Source organism: Egretta garzetta, unplaced genomic scaffold (assembly GCF_000687185.1).
Source record: "Egretta garzetta isolate BGI_Z169 unplaced genomic scaffold, ASM68718v1 scaffold769, whole genome shotgun sequence".
Lineage (NCBI taxonomy): Eukaryota > Metazoa > Chordata > Aves > Pelecaniformes > Ardeidae > Egretta > Egretta garzetta.
In genome coordinates, this window is record NW_009260831.1 from 247,547 (window position 1) to 263,979 (window position 16,433).

Sequence of the window (16,433 nt, forward strand, 5' to 3'; positions counted from 1 at the left end):
CTCAGTGTGCTGGTCAGTGCTGGAGCAGCTTTCCTGCAGGCTGCAGTTCTGGTGACAGACATGCAGCAACAGTATTTTCTCATGGTAGAAAATCTGTTTTATTTTTCAACAGAGCTCCCTGATGGTTATGTGGAAGAAGAGTTTAATACCCCAGTTGCTCAGGATCCTGATGACCTTACGGAAGACACTCGGGTTGCTGTTACAGAAGCTGGAGATGTAGAATGGGAATGTGCCGGCGAAAAGCAGTAACTGCTCCCCATACTTTCAATGACTTCCTTAACAGAAAGACCTCAGTGTTCCAAGTACTATCATTGCATTGAAATGTTGCTGGCTCTTTGCACTCTGACTCCAGAAGCTTCACGGAAGTCTTCACCGTGACAGCCGTGGAGTTGGACGGAACTCTTGAAAGCACAGAGGAGCAGCTCTGTACACCAGAAAACAGAACGGAGTTCTTCATCTGCGTTTGAGACCTCTTTTCCACCTCCCCCCAATATTCTTTAGGAAATGTTAATGAGTTTTTCCACCTACTTTGGATTTTGTTTACAGTTGATGCCAAACTGCATTAACTGGGATGTTGACAGGTGGAAGTTTCTACTAAAGTTTGGTGGTGTCTTTTTTTTGGTTTTTTTTAACAGAGGGTATCTATGATAGTGGGTAGTGCTGTGTCTGAACGGGTGTCCTGGACTTTTTCTCACTTGCTTATTAAGTACCTGTATCTTATTCTTATAAAATGGAAGCTATTAAATTTCAGAAGTCAAAGCTGAAATTCTTGTACAAGGCTGTTAAACGACAGCCTCCCCCTCCAACCTTCCCCAGCCCTCGTGCTAGGCAGACATCTCCTCACAGATGAGCACGTCCCCTTGGGGGAACGTGCTTTGGCTTCGACCAAATCCGTTCTGGTTTGTTCTCTGTCTGGCAGCTCTGTTTCATCCTCTTACAGTCTTGGGTCTCCTTGTTGCACAACAGCTCTTCCCATCTGTGGAGTGAGCAAGAACCACCGCACTGGTGAGGCCCCGCGCCTGCCCTCTGGCAACAGCACAGGGTAGACTGTTGGTTGTAACAGAACTGGAATTTCTAGATGCTGAACTGGGACAAGAGCAGCACTTGGAGCAGATGAAGCAAGTTCATTTTACGCCAGATGTGCAGCTGAGGCATGGCAGCAAAGACTCTGTGTTCTAGATTAATGTGAAGGAGTTTGCTTTTTATGTCCTTGTAGCGATGAGTTAAACTCCCTGAACTGCAGTTGGATATGGCCGACACCTGCAGGAAATACCGGGGTTTTAAGAATTTACTTTCTCAGGTTGTCCATAAATTAACTTTGAGTGACAGTTAAAAGAATTCACCACACCGTCTTTAGGCTGGAAGATGCGATTTATCACGTATAAAATCTTTTAAAAACTCATACATGTTCATAATCAGATAAAAATAATTATTTAAAATAGACATTCACTTATTAAAATGTCTCATGAATATTTAAATATTGTTTTAAAAAAAAAAAAAATCATACAAAATGGATCAGAGCAGAACATCAGCAAGCAGCTGTCGCTAGGTTACAGTTCAAGTTCCAAAGTCGGCCGAAACATCTAACAGCGCCAAGTCCCTAATCTCCTCCAGCAGCTGGTACAAGCTCGCTCCCTTGGTCTGGCAGTACTCCTGGTAGTCTTCATCCATTACTTCAACCCTGGCTTTTTCATGGGCACGCTGGGCTGCTTCTGCAGACTGACTGACTTCTTTTACCAAGTCCGATTTCACCACATGAAAATTCTTCTGGGAAACCTCTGTGTCTGGAGTCTGGTACGGGGTGTTCCTGATTATTTCAAGCTTGATCGTGTCGGCATGGCAGCGGGAGGTCTGCACAAGTATTTTCACCTGAAAAGCAATATACAAATTATTTTATTTCCGATAGTGCTATTTCCTTTTACTTCCTTCAGATTAAATACTCACTGTAATATGATCAAAAAGGCTTAATGTCACTGATTCTCCAGTAGTTGTAGTGGAAGTAATTTTATTCTGAGAGCGATGAAGTGATCCAGGTTTCCACTCGCAGCTCCTGTCTCCTTGGCAAGAGATGACTAAGCCTTCTTTGTTCTTCATGTATGCGGCACCTTTGATTCCGTATCTACAAAAAAAGCAGCTGAGCAGCCAGCAGCCATTCTAACACTCTCGCCCTTATCAGGTCTCTTCATTTTGAAACCAACAGGAGGCCAGCGAGGGTTACACAAAAGCAACAAAGGGGCATGCGCCCTAGCCTGATAATCCTGCTTCAGGGATGCTGATGTGCATTGTCAAAGCAACCCCTCGAGTATACGAAACCAGCATGAAGATGGTGAGTGAAGTGTTTCAAAAGCAGCAAAGCAAAAGTCCTACGCGTTGGGTGGAGCTGGGAATGGCCCGATAATGGCAGAAGAGCAGCATGACAGGTTATTCTGGGCAGCGTGGCGAGGAAACAGCTCTCCATTAAAAAAAAAGTTACTTAGACCAGCAGAGTATTTGCTGGGTTCTCTGGAAGGAGCCTTTCCTGGCTCATCAGCCCTGTGTCCAAGCCCGCTGGAATGCTGGAGGCCTGCAGCCAGCTGCTCTATGTCCAAGCTCAGTGTTGGGATCAGGCAGCCCCTGGCTGCACTCATGGCAGTCAGGGCTATTCACGTAATGGTTTGCTTTCCCCAACATCACTGTAGAGGGGGTTTGGGCTTTGCTTGGGTTTTTTTTCAAGCACAGGTCTTAGGCCTGCGTTTCCTGTACCTGTCAGCTAGCTGAGTAGACAGTGTTGCTACCGGTAATGCACAGCCACAAAGATCACTCACTAATCCCAACTGTCCAGAGCCAGTAAGGGAAAGGAAAGGTTGAAGAGCAGGCCAAGCGTTACGAGAGGCACTGCTCTCCAGTTCCACGATGACCTAGTGCCTTCTCACATCACTTACTAGTCAATTTATAAGCAGAACACATTTAATATACTTTACTTTAACATACAGATTTGAAAGCTCAGAAAGTAAAACCTAACATTAGCTTCATGCAAAGAGTTGCTTCCCACTTGGATAAACTGGGGGCAGAGCTGAGACAGGCACTGAGGTGAGAGCCCAGCTGCTGTAAGCAGCATCGTGTACGTGCTGCTCTGCTTCCCCGCTGCCTACGAGGAGCAGCTGTGCGGAAGGTGCTCCTAGCCCGTGCACACTACAGTTGAGTGAAGGAAAAAGAGTGCTGAGGAATGCATGGCTTTGGGATTTGCAAATTTAAAACTGCCCCTTCTTTAAGTAACTAACGATTTTCTATGGTTAAAAAGAGAGGGGGGGAAAAAAAAAAAAAGCAAAAGCTATTCCAGTCATTGTTCTGCCCTAGCAGCTGCTTCAGCAAAAAATGGCCTTTTAATGTTTTGAAATGAATACACGCTGTGCAGCAGAGTCTCTCTGTGGCCTCCCAGGGGCTCCTGTCCAGAGGCGATGCAGAGAAACGCGCTGCTTATGATTTGTAACAATCTAAAACGCAGTTGTCAGTCAACACCAGGCCACACTTTAAACACTTGCTTTCTCAAGGACCAGAGGTGCCCTCGTGGCATTCTAGTAACACGTGTTATTTTTCAGCTCAGTCCAAGCTCTAACCAACTCACCTTGGTACAAAAACAAGCACGCCGTTCGTTCTAATCGAGTAAATAACACCATCTGCTATGCAGCGCTCATCTGTTTCTGGGGTTTTGTCCTTGAAGTACATGCACTGGAAGAGTTCAGTAGACTGTTTCTGAGCACGCTGGGCTGCCTGCAAGCACACCCGCCCCCCGGTAAAAAGAGAAGATGAAACAACCGAAATAAATATTTCAACGAGCTTGTTTGGCTTTAATTTCCGTAGTTTCTTTTTTCCATTACTTACTCTCTTACCCATCCCCTACAAAAATTACATCTAAAAGGAAATCCTACGTGTAGTACAGGTGAAGCATGAAGTAACTTTTACTTCCACTCTCTGAAGAAAACTGGTATTTAAGTAAAAAAACCCAAAAGTATTATAAACAAAAATGAGGCGGTATGGTGTTGTTGTGGTACCCCAAAGCTGCGGTCAAGGCTGGTGTCCCATTCCGCTGGGCAGCGTGTGAACGTACGGAGGCACGCAGCCCCTGACCATCTTACCCGGTTTCTGTTATTAATGTGTCTGCACAATTCCTCGAGATCCTTATTACTGAATATGTAATCCTTGACGTCTCCTTTAGTTTCTTTCAGAGTCGCTGCCATCAGGAGTCTGTGGACAACAATATCGGCGTATCTTCTAATTGGAGAAGTGAAATGAGTGTACTTCTCTAAGGCAAGTCCTACAAATAAAAAAAGAAGCGGTGATGAGCAATCAAAGCAATCGACTGGCTCTTCCCCCCCCCCAGTTCAGAAACAGTGAGCAGGAATAGCATAAAGAATAGTGAGAGGATACCGTAATGGTGAAACTCTTCCTCAGGACAAGAGCCAGTTGAGAAGTACAACGCGTTAGACATTGCGTGAGTGGCCATAGATCGCAACAGCGTATTTACAATTGGGTCCGATGGGTCATTTGCTTTATCCAGAGACTCTGCTAATGCTTTGTTAGACCTGTCAAAAAAGTGTTAATTCTGAAGAAAATTAGGCTATCCCTGATCATAATAGCCTATAGTTAAAAAGAGCGTACAAAAGCATATAACAATTTATTGTTATTAATATAAAAATACAAATGACAAGCAGAATGATATTAAAACTTTCAACACAGTTTAATAACAGCTCTGCTCTAGAAAAATATGTTTAGAAAAAACACCCCTGTTTTCACCAACAGGCCTGTCTTGTGCAACCTGGAGAACCAAGAAGGACTAGAGCAAACCCCGCTTCTCTGCAGTACAGAAAAGACAGTGAGCTGGCCCCAAACCTGCGCTGCGCAGGGGAGCACGAATGGGACAAGGTGACATCCAAATAAAAGGAGCCACTGCGGATGCCCTTGGCACTCTGTGATGTCCCGAAATGATGCCTCCCAACGTGACGAAGCTTTCTCGTGGTTATCCTGACAAAGTAATTCTGAATTATTTGGAGTCATTCAAAATGACTGTATTACACAGAATTAACTTGATTTAAACAAGTCCTCCCTTGCACTGCTATTACAGGAAACACAGCGCAAACACGGCTATTGCAGCGCTTAACCACTGCACACTGGCTGAACCACTTCTTTTTGGCTACGGGTAGAATTACTCAGATGGTGCCCTTTTCGGTCCCGCCATCAGAACGTAGGCAGCCTCTCTTGTTTAGCACATCGTCTCCTGCTTACAGAAAGTTTATGGTAAATACTTTTTTTTTTAAGAATTGCTATCCAGCGTCTATTAACATGGATTCTTAGAACTGTACTGCTTTGTGACGGTAACATAGCCAAACAGTTCATTGCTTAACTTCAGTTAAAGCACTTAAGTAATAAAAGATACCGTGTGTCGATGGAGAAACCTTTGGCACTGGCACATTCTCGAAGTTCAGTAAAAAATTCCTGTCGTGGTGGAGGGTGTTGACGCAACAAAGCCTGATGAGGAAAATTTTCTGAAATCTTTTTTGCCACCCAGTGGTTGGCAAGGATCATACATTCCGCTACCGTCTCGTGCACCTCCAGCGGCTGCTTGGGGATGAGATCATGGATATTATTTTTATCATCCAGCTGCACTCGGATTTCTACCCCTTCTAGTTCCAGAGCACCACAGCTGTCCCGCTTAGCTCTAACGTGTCGTGCTATATCTGCGAGTTTCGATATTGCCCACACCAGTTCGTCCAGCTGCTTCTGTCTGGTTCTTTCATCCAGATCTTTCAGTTCCAGGATATCACCAACAGCACTTGTGTCTCCATCCAGTAACCCCTGTGCTGCCTCGTAAACCAGCTTGTACGCAGATCGAATGATGGTTTTGTTGTAGCAGACGCGCAGCATTTCGTATGATTCTTTTTCTAGTTCCCACAAGACACTTACAGCATACCTTAAAGATAAGATCACAAGTCTATAAATAGTTCTGGTTGACTTAAACTATCATTTCAAGCACATCCAACTGCTACAAATTGACATGTTTCATTCTGGTTTGGTTTTTTTTCTACTGGAAACATCTGTTTCTTCATGAAACAAACCAGTGCTTGGCAATGCCACTAATCAATGCACTTGCATCTATCACAGCTTAATAAGGACCAACTAGGTGAGCACCTGTTGAGGCAGGGGACCCCTAAGGTCTAAGGCCACATCTGTTTTAAAGCACAGCTACACCGCAATAATAATTATTATTCATTTTTATTTTATTAGTCAGAGGCATCCACAAGGAATGTATCTACACCCTGCATATCCTCATGCCAGCCAGCCCTGTAAATTGTAATAAAACGGGGTCACTGCATGCTTGATGAATAGGACAATAGTAAAAAACGTGACCGTTCACATGAGCGCATGTGCTGCAGACTGAAACCCATGTGAAAAAACAAGGAACAAAGACGCCTTCACCTTTAGGTTGCTGTTTACATACAAAGCAAATTGCTAAGGGTAAGAGTAAACATTACTGGGGGACGAGGCAGTCCTTGTATAATTCTGTAATTCAAGCTTTTTGTGGCTCCCTACTACTCCGCTTACAAACACTAACAAATAATTCAAAGAGCAAGTGCGTAAGCGGTTGCTACACAAAATCTTACCTATCCACGCCACTAAGAAGGGAGCATATGTCAGCACTCAAGACGGAGGGCAGCATGTCATAACGACGATCCGCTAAATAGTAAGTTGTTGCCCTGAGGAATAAAACACATTCACTGTTCTTCTCACGAGGACTCACTGGTGTGTATCTCCCAAGCAGCTTGCGGTATAAGCATAGCTTCAGCAAAACAAGACACTTTGCATGGTTTTAAAAGGTTATTCTTACAGAACGCGTACAATACTGAAGTCAAATTATTTAAATAACTATTTGTATAGTACAAGCCTAATTTTGCCTTCCTCAGTGTCTTCAACTGCCTTTAAGGGCAGAGCTAGGGATGTACAAAAGATGCTCAGCTAAGAAGAGGTCATTTAATGGCGACACCAAACATTTCTGCTCCCCACACCGCTTACATTTCTTTGCATCTACAAAGAATACATCTCATAAAGTGATTCAGCAGTTTAAGTCCAAAACAGTGGCAATAAAATAAAAAAAAAAAAAGAATGGAATATTTGGCATATTGAAACACAAGACTGAATATTAAAACATAAGCCTGCCAAATACCTCTGAAATTAAATTCATGTAAGACTTAATTCCATTTTGTTGGTGCCCTGTTTTCTGTGTGAAGATCCATCCCCCTTGGAATGCAAACAAGCGGTTTGTAAATGCTTCAGCTCACATATGTGAAAGTAGACTAGAAAGCGAACACCAGTGATTAGGGAAAAAAAAAAAGAGAAAAATCCTAACTTTGTGGAAAGAGCAGTTTCACAGCAAAAGGGTGAAGCAGCAGGTCAGAAAGCAGCTTCTTCCCCAGCAGGCCTATTTTACCCAAATAAAAGCAGAATTAGCTATAAATAAGTTTTAATAAGCTGCTTCCATGACAGAAGAAGAAAGAATGTTTCCTTCCTTCCAGTGTTTCCTGACATTTCCTTAGGGTAGCATCACCAGCTGCTAAGCTCCATACATTTTCTAATTTTTAGAAAATAATTTACCTTGCTCTGGCCTCAACGTCAGTGTAAGAATTTGCTGCCACAAAATGGGTGACGTCTGCAATGTGGACACCTAACTCTAGATTCCCATTAGGCAGAGTTCTCACGGAGAGCGCGTCATCCACATCCTCGCAGCCTTTTGGGTCGATGCTGAATATCAAGTGTGTATCTCTCAAGTCGAGACGTTTTTTTTCCTCCTCTGGATTCACTTTCCATGGGTTCTTTGAAGAACTCGTGGGCATTTCACTCATCTGGACAAAAACATTACAGATGAACACACAATTCAATCTCTTCTACAAAAAGAAGCCAACAAATTAGCTTTTCCTTTCTACTCCGTCAATTATTTTGTGTGCTTTTTAATCCTAAATAAATTCTTCTTCCATTCCATTTTCCAAGTCAGTCTATTACATTTGCTTCACAGAAAGTATGAAACAACTGAAAAGAATGCTACGCGTATTATATTACCTCAAATTAGGATTAAGAGTTTGTAATCTTCTCCTCACAGCAAACATGTTGTCTTAAAATTGCTTGTGACTTGAAAATTCGTAGTATCTATAGAACCACTGATCCAAAAGTAATTCCAGAAAAATAACCCATAAATAAGTTTTCAGCTTTCAAAAACCTGTTGGCAGCTAAGACATTCAGCTGTAAGAGGGTCCCTCTCTTTGAGGAACAGACCCTGGATATCAACAGAAAATAGCGTATCTAACCACAGAGACTAACCTGGATTTCTGAGAAAGGGGCAACGCAGATGCTGTTCTCCACCAGAATAGCTGCAATTTCCCCCTCAAGATCTCCAATTCTTCCTAGAACTCTCACGAAGTGTCCATTTGGATATACAGAAGTTGATTCCCAAGAATCAATACGCACGACAACTCTATACTCCTGCAGCCAGACAATTCTGTTAGAACAGCAATCTGCTCCTGACAAGCAATCAATATAAATACTCCTTCAGGGGCAAACAACGCTATCCAAAGAGATTGGCAACTCTGAAAACTTTATAGAAAGGAAAAAGAAACCCACAACGAGAAGCACACAAACCAATACTGAGAATGACATTTCTTTTCTGAGCAAAGACCCGCTTGGGGTCATTATATGGAGAATGTCAATCTTGAAGTATAAAAAAATAAAAGCAAAACCAAGATGTACCCAAATATTCTTATACCAGAAAAGACAGAATTGGAATTTACTTCTTGACAGTGAAGAAGTACTTCACAATACAAGGTAAAAGCAGCTAGGAACGAACAAAACCACATTTCTTCTATCTGCAGCAACAGCAGGCTAATCATCATAATTCACTATCCATTTGTTGAAAAGCTCTCCTTATTACTTCCATTGAAGGTATATATAGTCATAGATCCAGTAAAGTCACAAGGGCTATTACAATTTCCAGCCCTAATATGACCTTTAATTTATCAGAAAAAAACAAAGCAAGTAGTATATAAATTCTCAGGGTACCTGGCCTGTGGCCCAAATTCAGAATTCAAATAAGTTTTATTACCTGAAGCTGACGCAGTTTTGACAGGAATTGAACACACTCCTTCAGGGCAGAAATTGAACTACTCTCAGAGACTTCACTTTTTAATAGTTTTACCCACGTTTTTGCCAAGGAAAACATCATTAGAGCATGTAACACCCGCACACTTTTGCAGAAGCACAGAACAGAGAAACGCTTTTGTTAAATTACCTGTAATGCTTCAGCTTGCTGGGTACTGATCCGGATTTTGGGAATTCGGTAGTCCCAAGGTGTAACAAGGATTTTCTGAGTGTTTCTGCCCTGGGACTGGCTCTCTTCTTTAGCAGGGAAAGTGACCACATAATCCCTCCAGTTCTTTTGAATGATTCCAACAACTTTACCTTTTCATAAGGAACATTAAAGAGTTAAACGGGAACACGAAAGCAAATATGTGGGAAGTGTAGAAGATTCAGTGCTTTGTAACGTGAGCAAGTGTGTCCACAAATCTGTATTACAATTGCTAACAACATATGGTATGCAGACAACAATACAAGTTTGTTATAAATTATTGTTGGCACAGCCAACAGATTTTAAAGAGCTTTTATTTATGTGGAGACTCATTGTATAGATTTCAGCTGATACAGTACATAAATTATTCAGAGAGATTCTCGCTACTACTGAAATGTGGCCAATTCTAGCAAAAAATATGGAAAATTTTTAATAGCAAAGATCAAAATCAAACAGCATTTTCTTGCAGGAAGAGAATTAACCTCCTAAAACTTTTTAACTCTGACCTCAGCAAACTTTTAAGATGTAGCTATACCTGCAGAGTAATATTTTCAAATAAACCTAAGTTCCCGTGGTACACAGGCATGTCACATTGTAATGGGAGCTGGATACTTCTTCACCTAACAAAAATTTTTTTCATCTTGAATATTATTTGTCATCAAGGAACTACAAGGATGCTGTTATCTTTCTGTATAATCACAGCGATAGCAGACGACTTGAGTGCACACTCTGGTAAACTGGTCTGCATTGGAATGGCAGTTCGTCTCTTGTAGAGCTGTCAAGAGTGACAGCATGCATTTGGGTAGCAAAGTATTCCCACCTCAGTATTTTAGGAAGGTAACTACCAGAATTCAGCTATTTCTGAGAATGAAATTAAAGGAACAAAAAAAAAAGGGGGGGGGGGTTCCGCATATAGAAAGAATCTAGTGGCCTTCTCGCTGGGTTGTGTTACAATGCTTTAATTTGGGATAATCACTCCAAATTTACTACAGAGCAAAAAATGTGACAATCACAGAAATCGAGGGAAGGGACTATATAATGAAGAGTACAACAGAGCTCGGACCAAGGAATTGAGGTAATCTCAAAACACTGTATCACACTGTCTGCTTTACCTGTGGGCATAGGGTCACCGGTGGTGTCCGCGGGTGCTTTATCCTCAGTCTCATTTTCACAAAGGGCAACGGTCCTTCCCTTCCATTCATGCAAAGGTAGTAACTCAACAGCTACCACGTCACCATGGATTGCACGATTTCGAGCCTTGGCCCCATAAATAAGGATGTCACTTTGAAGTTCTAAATTTAAAATAAAAAGAAATAGAACCATAAACTGCTAAAAAATTCAAATCCTGCCACTCTTGGCAGCAGTCTGCTGCAATAACAGAAAATGACATTTGCAGTATGATTTCTTCCAAAAACGACTCCTGGCAAGTAATTAATATTGCAAGAAAATTGAAACCTTCTCCTCTTTTTTTTTTTTTTTTTAAAAAGGAGATACTAAGCAATTCTGTAAGTGAACTCTTGGATAAAAAGCAGCATAGGCTAGGACGAGTTCATTGTTCTTAGGCAGCAGCTTTAAGTTAGGCAGCGGTTAAATTGTGGAAATCACTGCCACAGGATTTTGGGCAGGGTCCAGAATAAACCAAGTTTTTAAAAAACAAGTAGTATATTGAACGCTGGTTTGACTGCAGGGTCTGTCACAGGAACATTTGAAAGTACTTAGTAGTGAAAGCTGGAACAATGTATCTGCACAAGGGTAATGGACTGTTCCTTCGAGGTATTTATTACTAACGCATACCAGAAAGACAATACTGGTGTTCCAATCTGATCCAAAAGGCACTTTTCCCATAATGTTCACGACGCCCAGCTTCCTAATCCTGCCAACAGCTACGCAAACACTCATGTCAATCAAACGAGTGGTCATCCGAAGTTAGAGCAAAGCACAGAGATAACAAGTTGCATGAATATTCAACTTCAGAAAAGGTAGAGGGAAAGCTGCTAGCAGGACAAGAGTCCAAAACATGGCCAAAGGTACTAAGAAAGAGGAAGGAGGCTATAAAGGGTATTGCCTTCTCATGAGGCCCACCCTCTGGGTTAACCCTCAGCCTCTTTTCTGGCCCACAAAAACAACCCAAGCACTGGAGTATCTCAGCTTTCATCTTGTTCAATAATCGAACAGCTACACCCATATGGCTACATGGCTTCCGATAAAAAGCGCAGACAGTGTCAAAAAGGCATTGAGTAAATCCTCCCGTTGTCTTTTCACCTGTTTCTTTGCTGCCAAATCCCTGAAGTCGGACAAAAGCCTCCAGCTGCGCTCTATGCTTATTGACATTCAGTGTACCCTAAAAGAAAATAACAAACCGATAAACAGAATGAAAACAAGTCACATCTCTAAACAGCCAACTTTAAAGTATAAAATTTTAGGATTTACAATTATGTTTATATAAATTAGTAGTTTTTATTGATATGCAGGTTATTTTGAACACAACTGTTCCCTCTATAGGGGGAGAACGTACGATGCAGAACTTTAAGTACTCATTTCTGGAAAAGAATGGCAAGTTCTTTTAAATGCTCAATTTAATTGTAAGATGGTAAAGGTCCTTTTATTCAAAGCACAGGCAGCCTAAGACTGCTTTTACTGCCTGCCTTAATACGGAATCTGGAGTTATTCCTACAAGAAAGAAAAACCTCAGTCTTTCTGTTTCATATTCTGTTCTCGCCTCACTGCTGAAATTGTCATGAAAGGAACGAATTACTACCTCTAATTCGTCAAATTATTTGTAAGAGAAGGACACTTGTCCACCAACAATCCATATTAAGGCCCTGAACAGCCATGAAACCATAAAGTAATTTCACTGACTGAGAGATCTCTGTGCAAATGAAGAAAGCAATGCTGCCCTTGTGCAATGTTATTTATTTTTAAGAATGAGATCTAGCTGCTTCGTATCACACCTAGTTTCTCGGTTATACCTCATATCAACCTGAAGAAAAATTCATAGCAAAATGAAGATCCTCAGTAACAAATTCTCATTTTAACTTCTCCAAGAGAAAAAAAAAAAAAAAACAACACATGTTCACAAGATGAAGTAGGGGAAATATTTTGAGACTCCTAATCCTCCCCACCCTCTTACTGTTGCTTTTTGGTTTTCTTTCCCTCTTCCCACTATAGCAATATTTCTTTATCTCATCAGTCTAATTCAGGCAACTGAAGGGACAAGACCGCAATGTTCTGTGTATGCTCTCTATAGCAAATTACCTGTATGTATCTTCCAGATTTGATCCCAGCCTCCAGTATTTCCACAGGTAAGTGCTCGGGATATTCTTTCCCATTGTTTTCTTGGCTTTCACTTTCCCGTTCACGCCGAGCTTGAAGTATAGAGTCAAAGAGTTCATGGGCAGCCTTTAAGTCAGGCCAAAAGTTATCCAAGTAATTCTGTATGCACATATATAAACAAACATGAAAGTATTGAGACGTCTCTGTTCTTTAAATGATGCATTCGGAAAGCCCATGATGGACAAGAGCTGTCTCATATGCTATACTCAAATAGCACTTCCAATCGGTCATGAGGTGCCTGCTCTGAACACCACAGATTTGTTCCAGATTCACCCTAACTCGTTTGCTAAATACAACAAGGGAGGCACGACTGTTAAGACAGCATCTGAGACTAGAGATTCACAAACTTTTACTACCAATATACCCCACCCAGGCTACTTACTTCTTCTGAAGTGCCGTAACAGAAAAATCAAACTGGCAACCCACTATCATTTTTCCACTTTCTATATGATTTTGTATGCTACATTTGGGCCACTTCCCATTGCCTTGTAGCAATTAATAAAAAAACAAGCATCATCATTTTTATCTAGCTTTAAGGTAAATCTGTTTGGTCCTGGTTTTCCTCAACATCCTTTCAGAGGTAAACATAAACATCCCATCCAGAAGTAAATGAAAAATGAATTATTTTCTCACGCACCACTGTACCCTAAGTAGTGAAGGCTGAAGTAAACTGGCAGAATAATGCTGATGGATATTTAGGCCACAGCTGTTTATGGACTGCTTGCACCACAAATTTAGACAGCTGGCTGAGGTAACTGATCATTGTTCATCAATGCCAAATTCTTTAAAAACAAGGAAAACAACGAAAAGGGCTCATGAGAAAGATGACCTCTATCTTTAACGCTGCTGGTTTTCTTTTCAGTTCTCTGGTTTGTTCGCTGCCACCATTTTTTATGACATTCCCATGACTGACATCTTTGCTTTCTTTGATAAATGAAGACAGGAGTTAGCATCAGAGTTTTCTTAAACATAAACTCTGAAATGATTTGCACTATACATTGGGCTCTAATGTACTTGCTTCATCGTTTTGATGCAGCATAAAGGGAACCACCTTCTATTTTTCTGACATGTTACCTTGAAGGAAATCACAAACACTCCTTCTGTTTCATTTCCGTACTGCCTGATAGCATCTTCATCTTCTGTTACCATAACAACTGGCATCTGACCCAGGCAGTGATTATAATACCAGACTGCTGCATTGTAAATACTCCTAGAAAAGCAAAGTTTGAAATAAGATTTCTGACATATCTCATTTGCTACTTGCAAGACATTTGCAGGCTTTGTATAAATGAGATTTTAGTTTAACACGCCTACTTTTGAGATGTATACACCAAACTACATAAACCTTACATCTGCAAAGATTTTTAAGTGCCATACATAAGCACCAAGAGAACAGAGGAAAATAAAATGTTTCCCCCCCCAATACATCCATTTGTGCCCTAGCTGCAACACAACATATTGTTCCTCTTAGTCAAAGTTTGCAAAAAGCAAGTTGGAACTGCCAGGACTCCAACGCTATGGTGTTTGCAGGCTATCAAACACTACATCGAACAGTCCAGCAAGGTGTGAGAGATCTATTTGTTATGCTAAAGTATTGTTTAAAATGGCCGTGTAACTTTAAAATGACCCACCTTTTTTTTTTAGCATTATTGCATTTAATTAAATACATTTTTGTCTATTTTCCAAAGAAAACAATGTTGACACTTTCTTAATCACAAAAGGACAATGTAAACTCTCAGTTATCGTGAACTGTTCCAGACCTAAGCCAAGCAAAAGTATGAACTCTTAGGTACCCACTGCATGCTAATATTCCCAAATACAATGCCACGATGTTGTCCAGCGCAATACTACATAAGTTAAAACAAACCTGGTCTGCCATTTCTCCATGGATTCTCCCTTCTCTCTTGGCAAATAAGAATGCTGGTGGAATTCATTAGCAAACACAGTACAGTCATGTCGGGCATCCTTTACTAGATTTCGTAACTTGTTGTACTGTCTGGAATACAAAAAAGATAAATACAGTCTTGTGCTTTCTTTTGATAATGCTGTTTTAACTCCAGATGAAAATACAGCTAAAAAAATCAAGGAAAAGTACTGTCATGCACAAATAAATGCATTGATTAAATTACACCATTGATGATAAAACCTAAACCATCATCTTTAAGCAAGGTTTTCTAATTTTCATTATGAATGCTTCTGATTGTTAAACATATTATTTTTTCCAACAAGCCCCACAAGACATCGTAAGTGTTCAGGAACTCGCTTTGTCATTTCTGGGACAAGAGCTATTTCTTCAAAGGTATTTGTGCTTTAGAAATGTAGGAAGACCTTGATAGCGAATTGCACTCTTATATGCAAAGGCAATACAGAGTTTAATGTCTGGTAAGGTAAGTGCCATAAAATAGTATTAGCTGCTCCCCAAAGACAAGTGCTCAGTCTTTAATACGGCAAACCAAAACCATGTCCATAATCTATTTGTGGCACATGGTATATCGTTACTGCCTTGTCTCCTTAATTCCTGTCACAAGCCATCTGCTTAGTTAATAATGCTACAGGTTTAATATCACTTCATGTCAAGTGAAAACTAGGACAGGCATTGATGTCCATGGGTCGCAAAGGACCACAGTTCTCTCCCCTCTGTAAAATCACATTAAGACACTTGAAAGATGTAAAAACAAATTAAGTACAGTATATTTGTCGACTTTGGGTTACTGTGCTTAAATACACATTTCACAAAGTTAGTATCTTTACTTCAATCTAAGTTAAAAATAAGTTATCATAGGATAAGTACCTGCGTCCTTTTTGATGTTGCACAGCTTGACATGCTGTTTGCATGAAAATAATACCTTTCAGCTCCGGAAACTCGAGAATCTCAAGGTATTCTTGAACAACCTTGCAGTCAGGGACAACGTAATGTGTAACATCATCTGATAACAATTTGCCATCTAAAATAGAATTCGGGGTGTAAAGGTTTAAACTTTCAGTTGCAATACTGGTTTCTTAAAAATACTTTCAGATGTCAGGAAATCAGAGTTGTGTATCCTCAAAGGTATACAAATCTCTCTTTCTGATGAGCAAAATTATGACTACTATGGTACAGTTCTGTGGCACAATCTCTAAAATTTATGACAGAACCCTTTTGCATCCACTACTGACAAAATTTAGTGCAAATTCTATCCAAATGAGTGAACTTCTGTTATGAAAAGAATGTTAAAAGTGTGCCAGTAACAGTCCTTCTCTGTCAACTGCCATATGAAAAAAGAGACTACGTATCTGCCACAGAAAATCTTTTCATGGAATTTTCAAAGGGTGCGGAATTATGGGTACTTCTCTTACACTGCTTCCACAGATGTTCTGTTCAACGCTATCCATTTACAGCAGGGTCTTTTTCTATATCTTTACATAAAAGAATACAGCTAAGGGTACATGTAGAGAAAAGCAACGCTACTGCAAAAAGATGTTCTTCAATCTAAACTGTTAACCATCATTGTTAATTTTCCCTAAAGAGACTCCATCCCTTCGGAAGACACCATTAAAATACCACAACCAACCCATCACAGATGACATCTTAAAACGTACCTCAAAATGAGTGAGTTTAATGGCTTTAGATATTTCAAAGATTACCCAATAACCTTGCGGGCGGGGGGGGGATCTCCACTGTATTTTCTCTCAATGCCTATTTATCCCTTCTGATATTATAAACACTGAGCTGCTGAACTTACCATACCGCAGG

At 40.7% G+C, this 16,433-nt stretch overlaps 2 protein-coding genes across 2 annotated transcripts in view; one reads left to right on the plus strand and one right to left on the minus strand.

Annotated features, from left to right (window-relative positions):
- Window positions 1-683, plus strand: part of TIPIN (TIMELESS interacting protein) — an 8,043-nt gene extending 7,360 nt beyond the window's left edge. Inside the window, 1 exon segment of the mRNA XM_035902336.1 lies at window positions 113-683. Coding sequence (XP_035758229.1) covers window positions 113-249 — 137 coding nt within the window. The 3' untranslated portion in view covers window positions 250-683.
- Window positions 684-1,512: 829 nt separating this feature from the next.
- On the minus strand, window positions 1,513-15,641 carry DIS3L (DIS3 like exosome 3'-5' exoribonuclease). Its single transcript, XM_009646945.2, has 16 exons — window positions 15,492-15,641; window positions 14,568-14,696; window positions 13,775-13,910; window positions 12,623-12,799; window positions 11,630-11,708; window positions 10,480-10,659; window positions 9,311-9,480; window positions 8,347-8,508; window positions 7,627-7,874; window positions 6,639-6,731; window positions 5,414-5,947; window positions 4,408-4,562; window positions 4,116-4,294; window positions 3,605-3,750; window positions 1,945-2,119; window positions 1,513-1,869 (listed from the first exon to the last, which is right to left on the minus strand). The coding sequence occupies exons 1-16, from the start codon at window positions 15,533-15,535 to the stop codon at window positions 1,558-1,560; spliced, it is 2,919 nt and encodes a 972-aa protein (XP_009645240.1). The 5' UTR covers window positions 15,536-15,641; the 3' UTR covers window positions 1,513-1,557.
- Window positions 15,642-16,433: the final 792 nt, after the last annotated feature.

Coding starts and splice junctions, on each gene's coding strand:
- DIS3L (XM_009646945.2), bottom strand. CDS start 15,535: ATGCAAACAGCATGTCAAGCTGTGCAACATCAAAAAGGACGCAG. Junction 7,875..8,346: donor CCCCTTTCTCAGAAATCCAG/GTTAGTCTCTGT, acceptor GTTTTTGTCCAG/ATGAGTGAAATGCCCACGAG. Junction 6,732..7,626: donor GACGTTGAGGCCAGAGCAAG/GTAAATTATTTT, acceptor TTTATTCCTCAG/GGCAACAACTTACTATTTAG.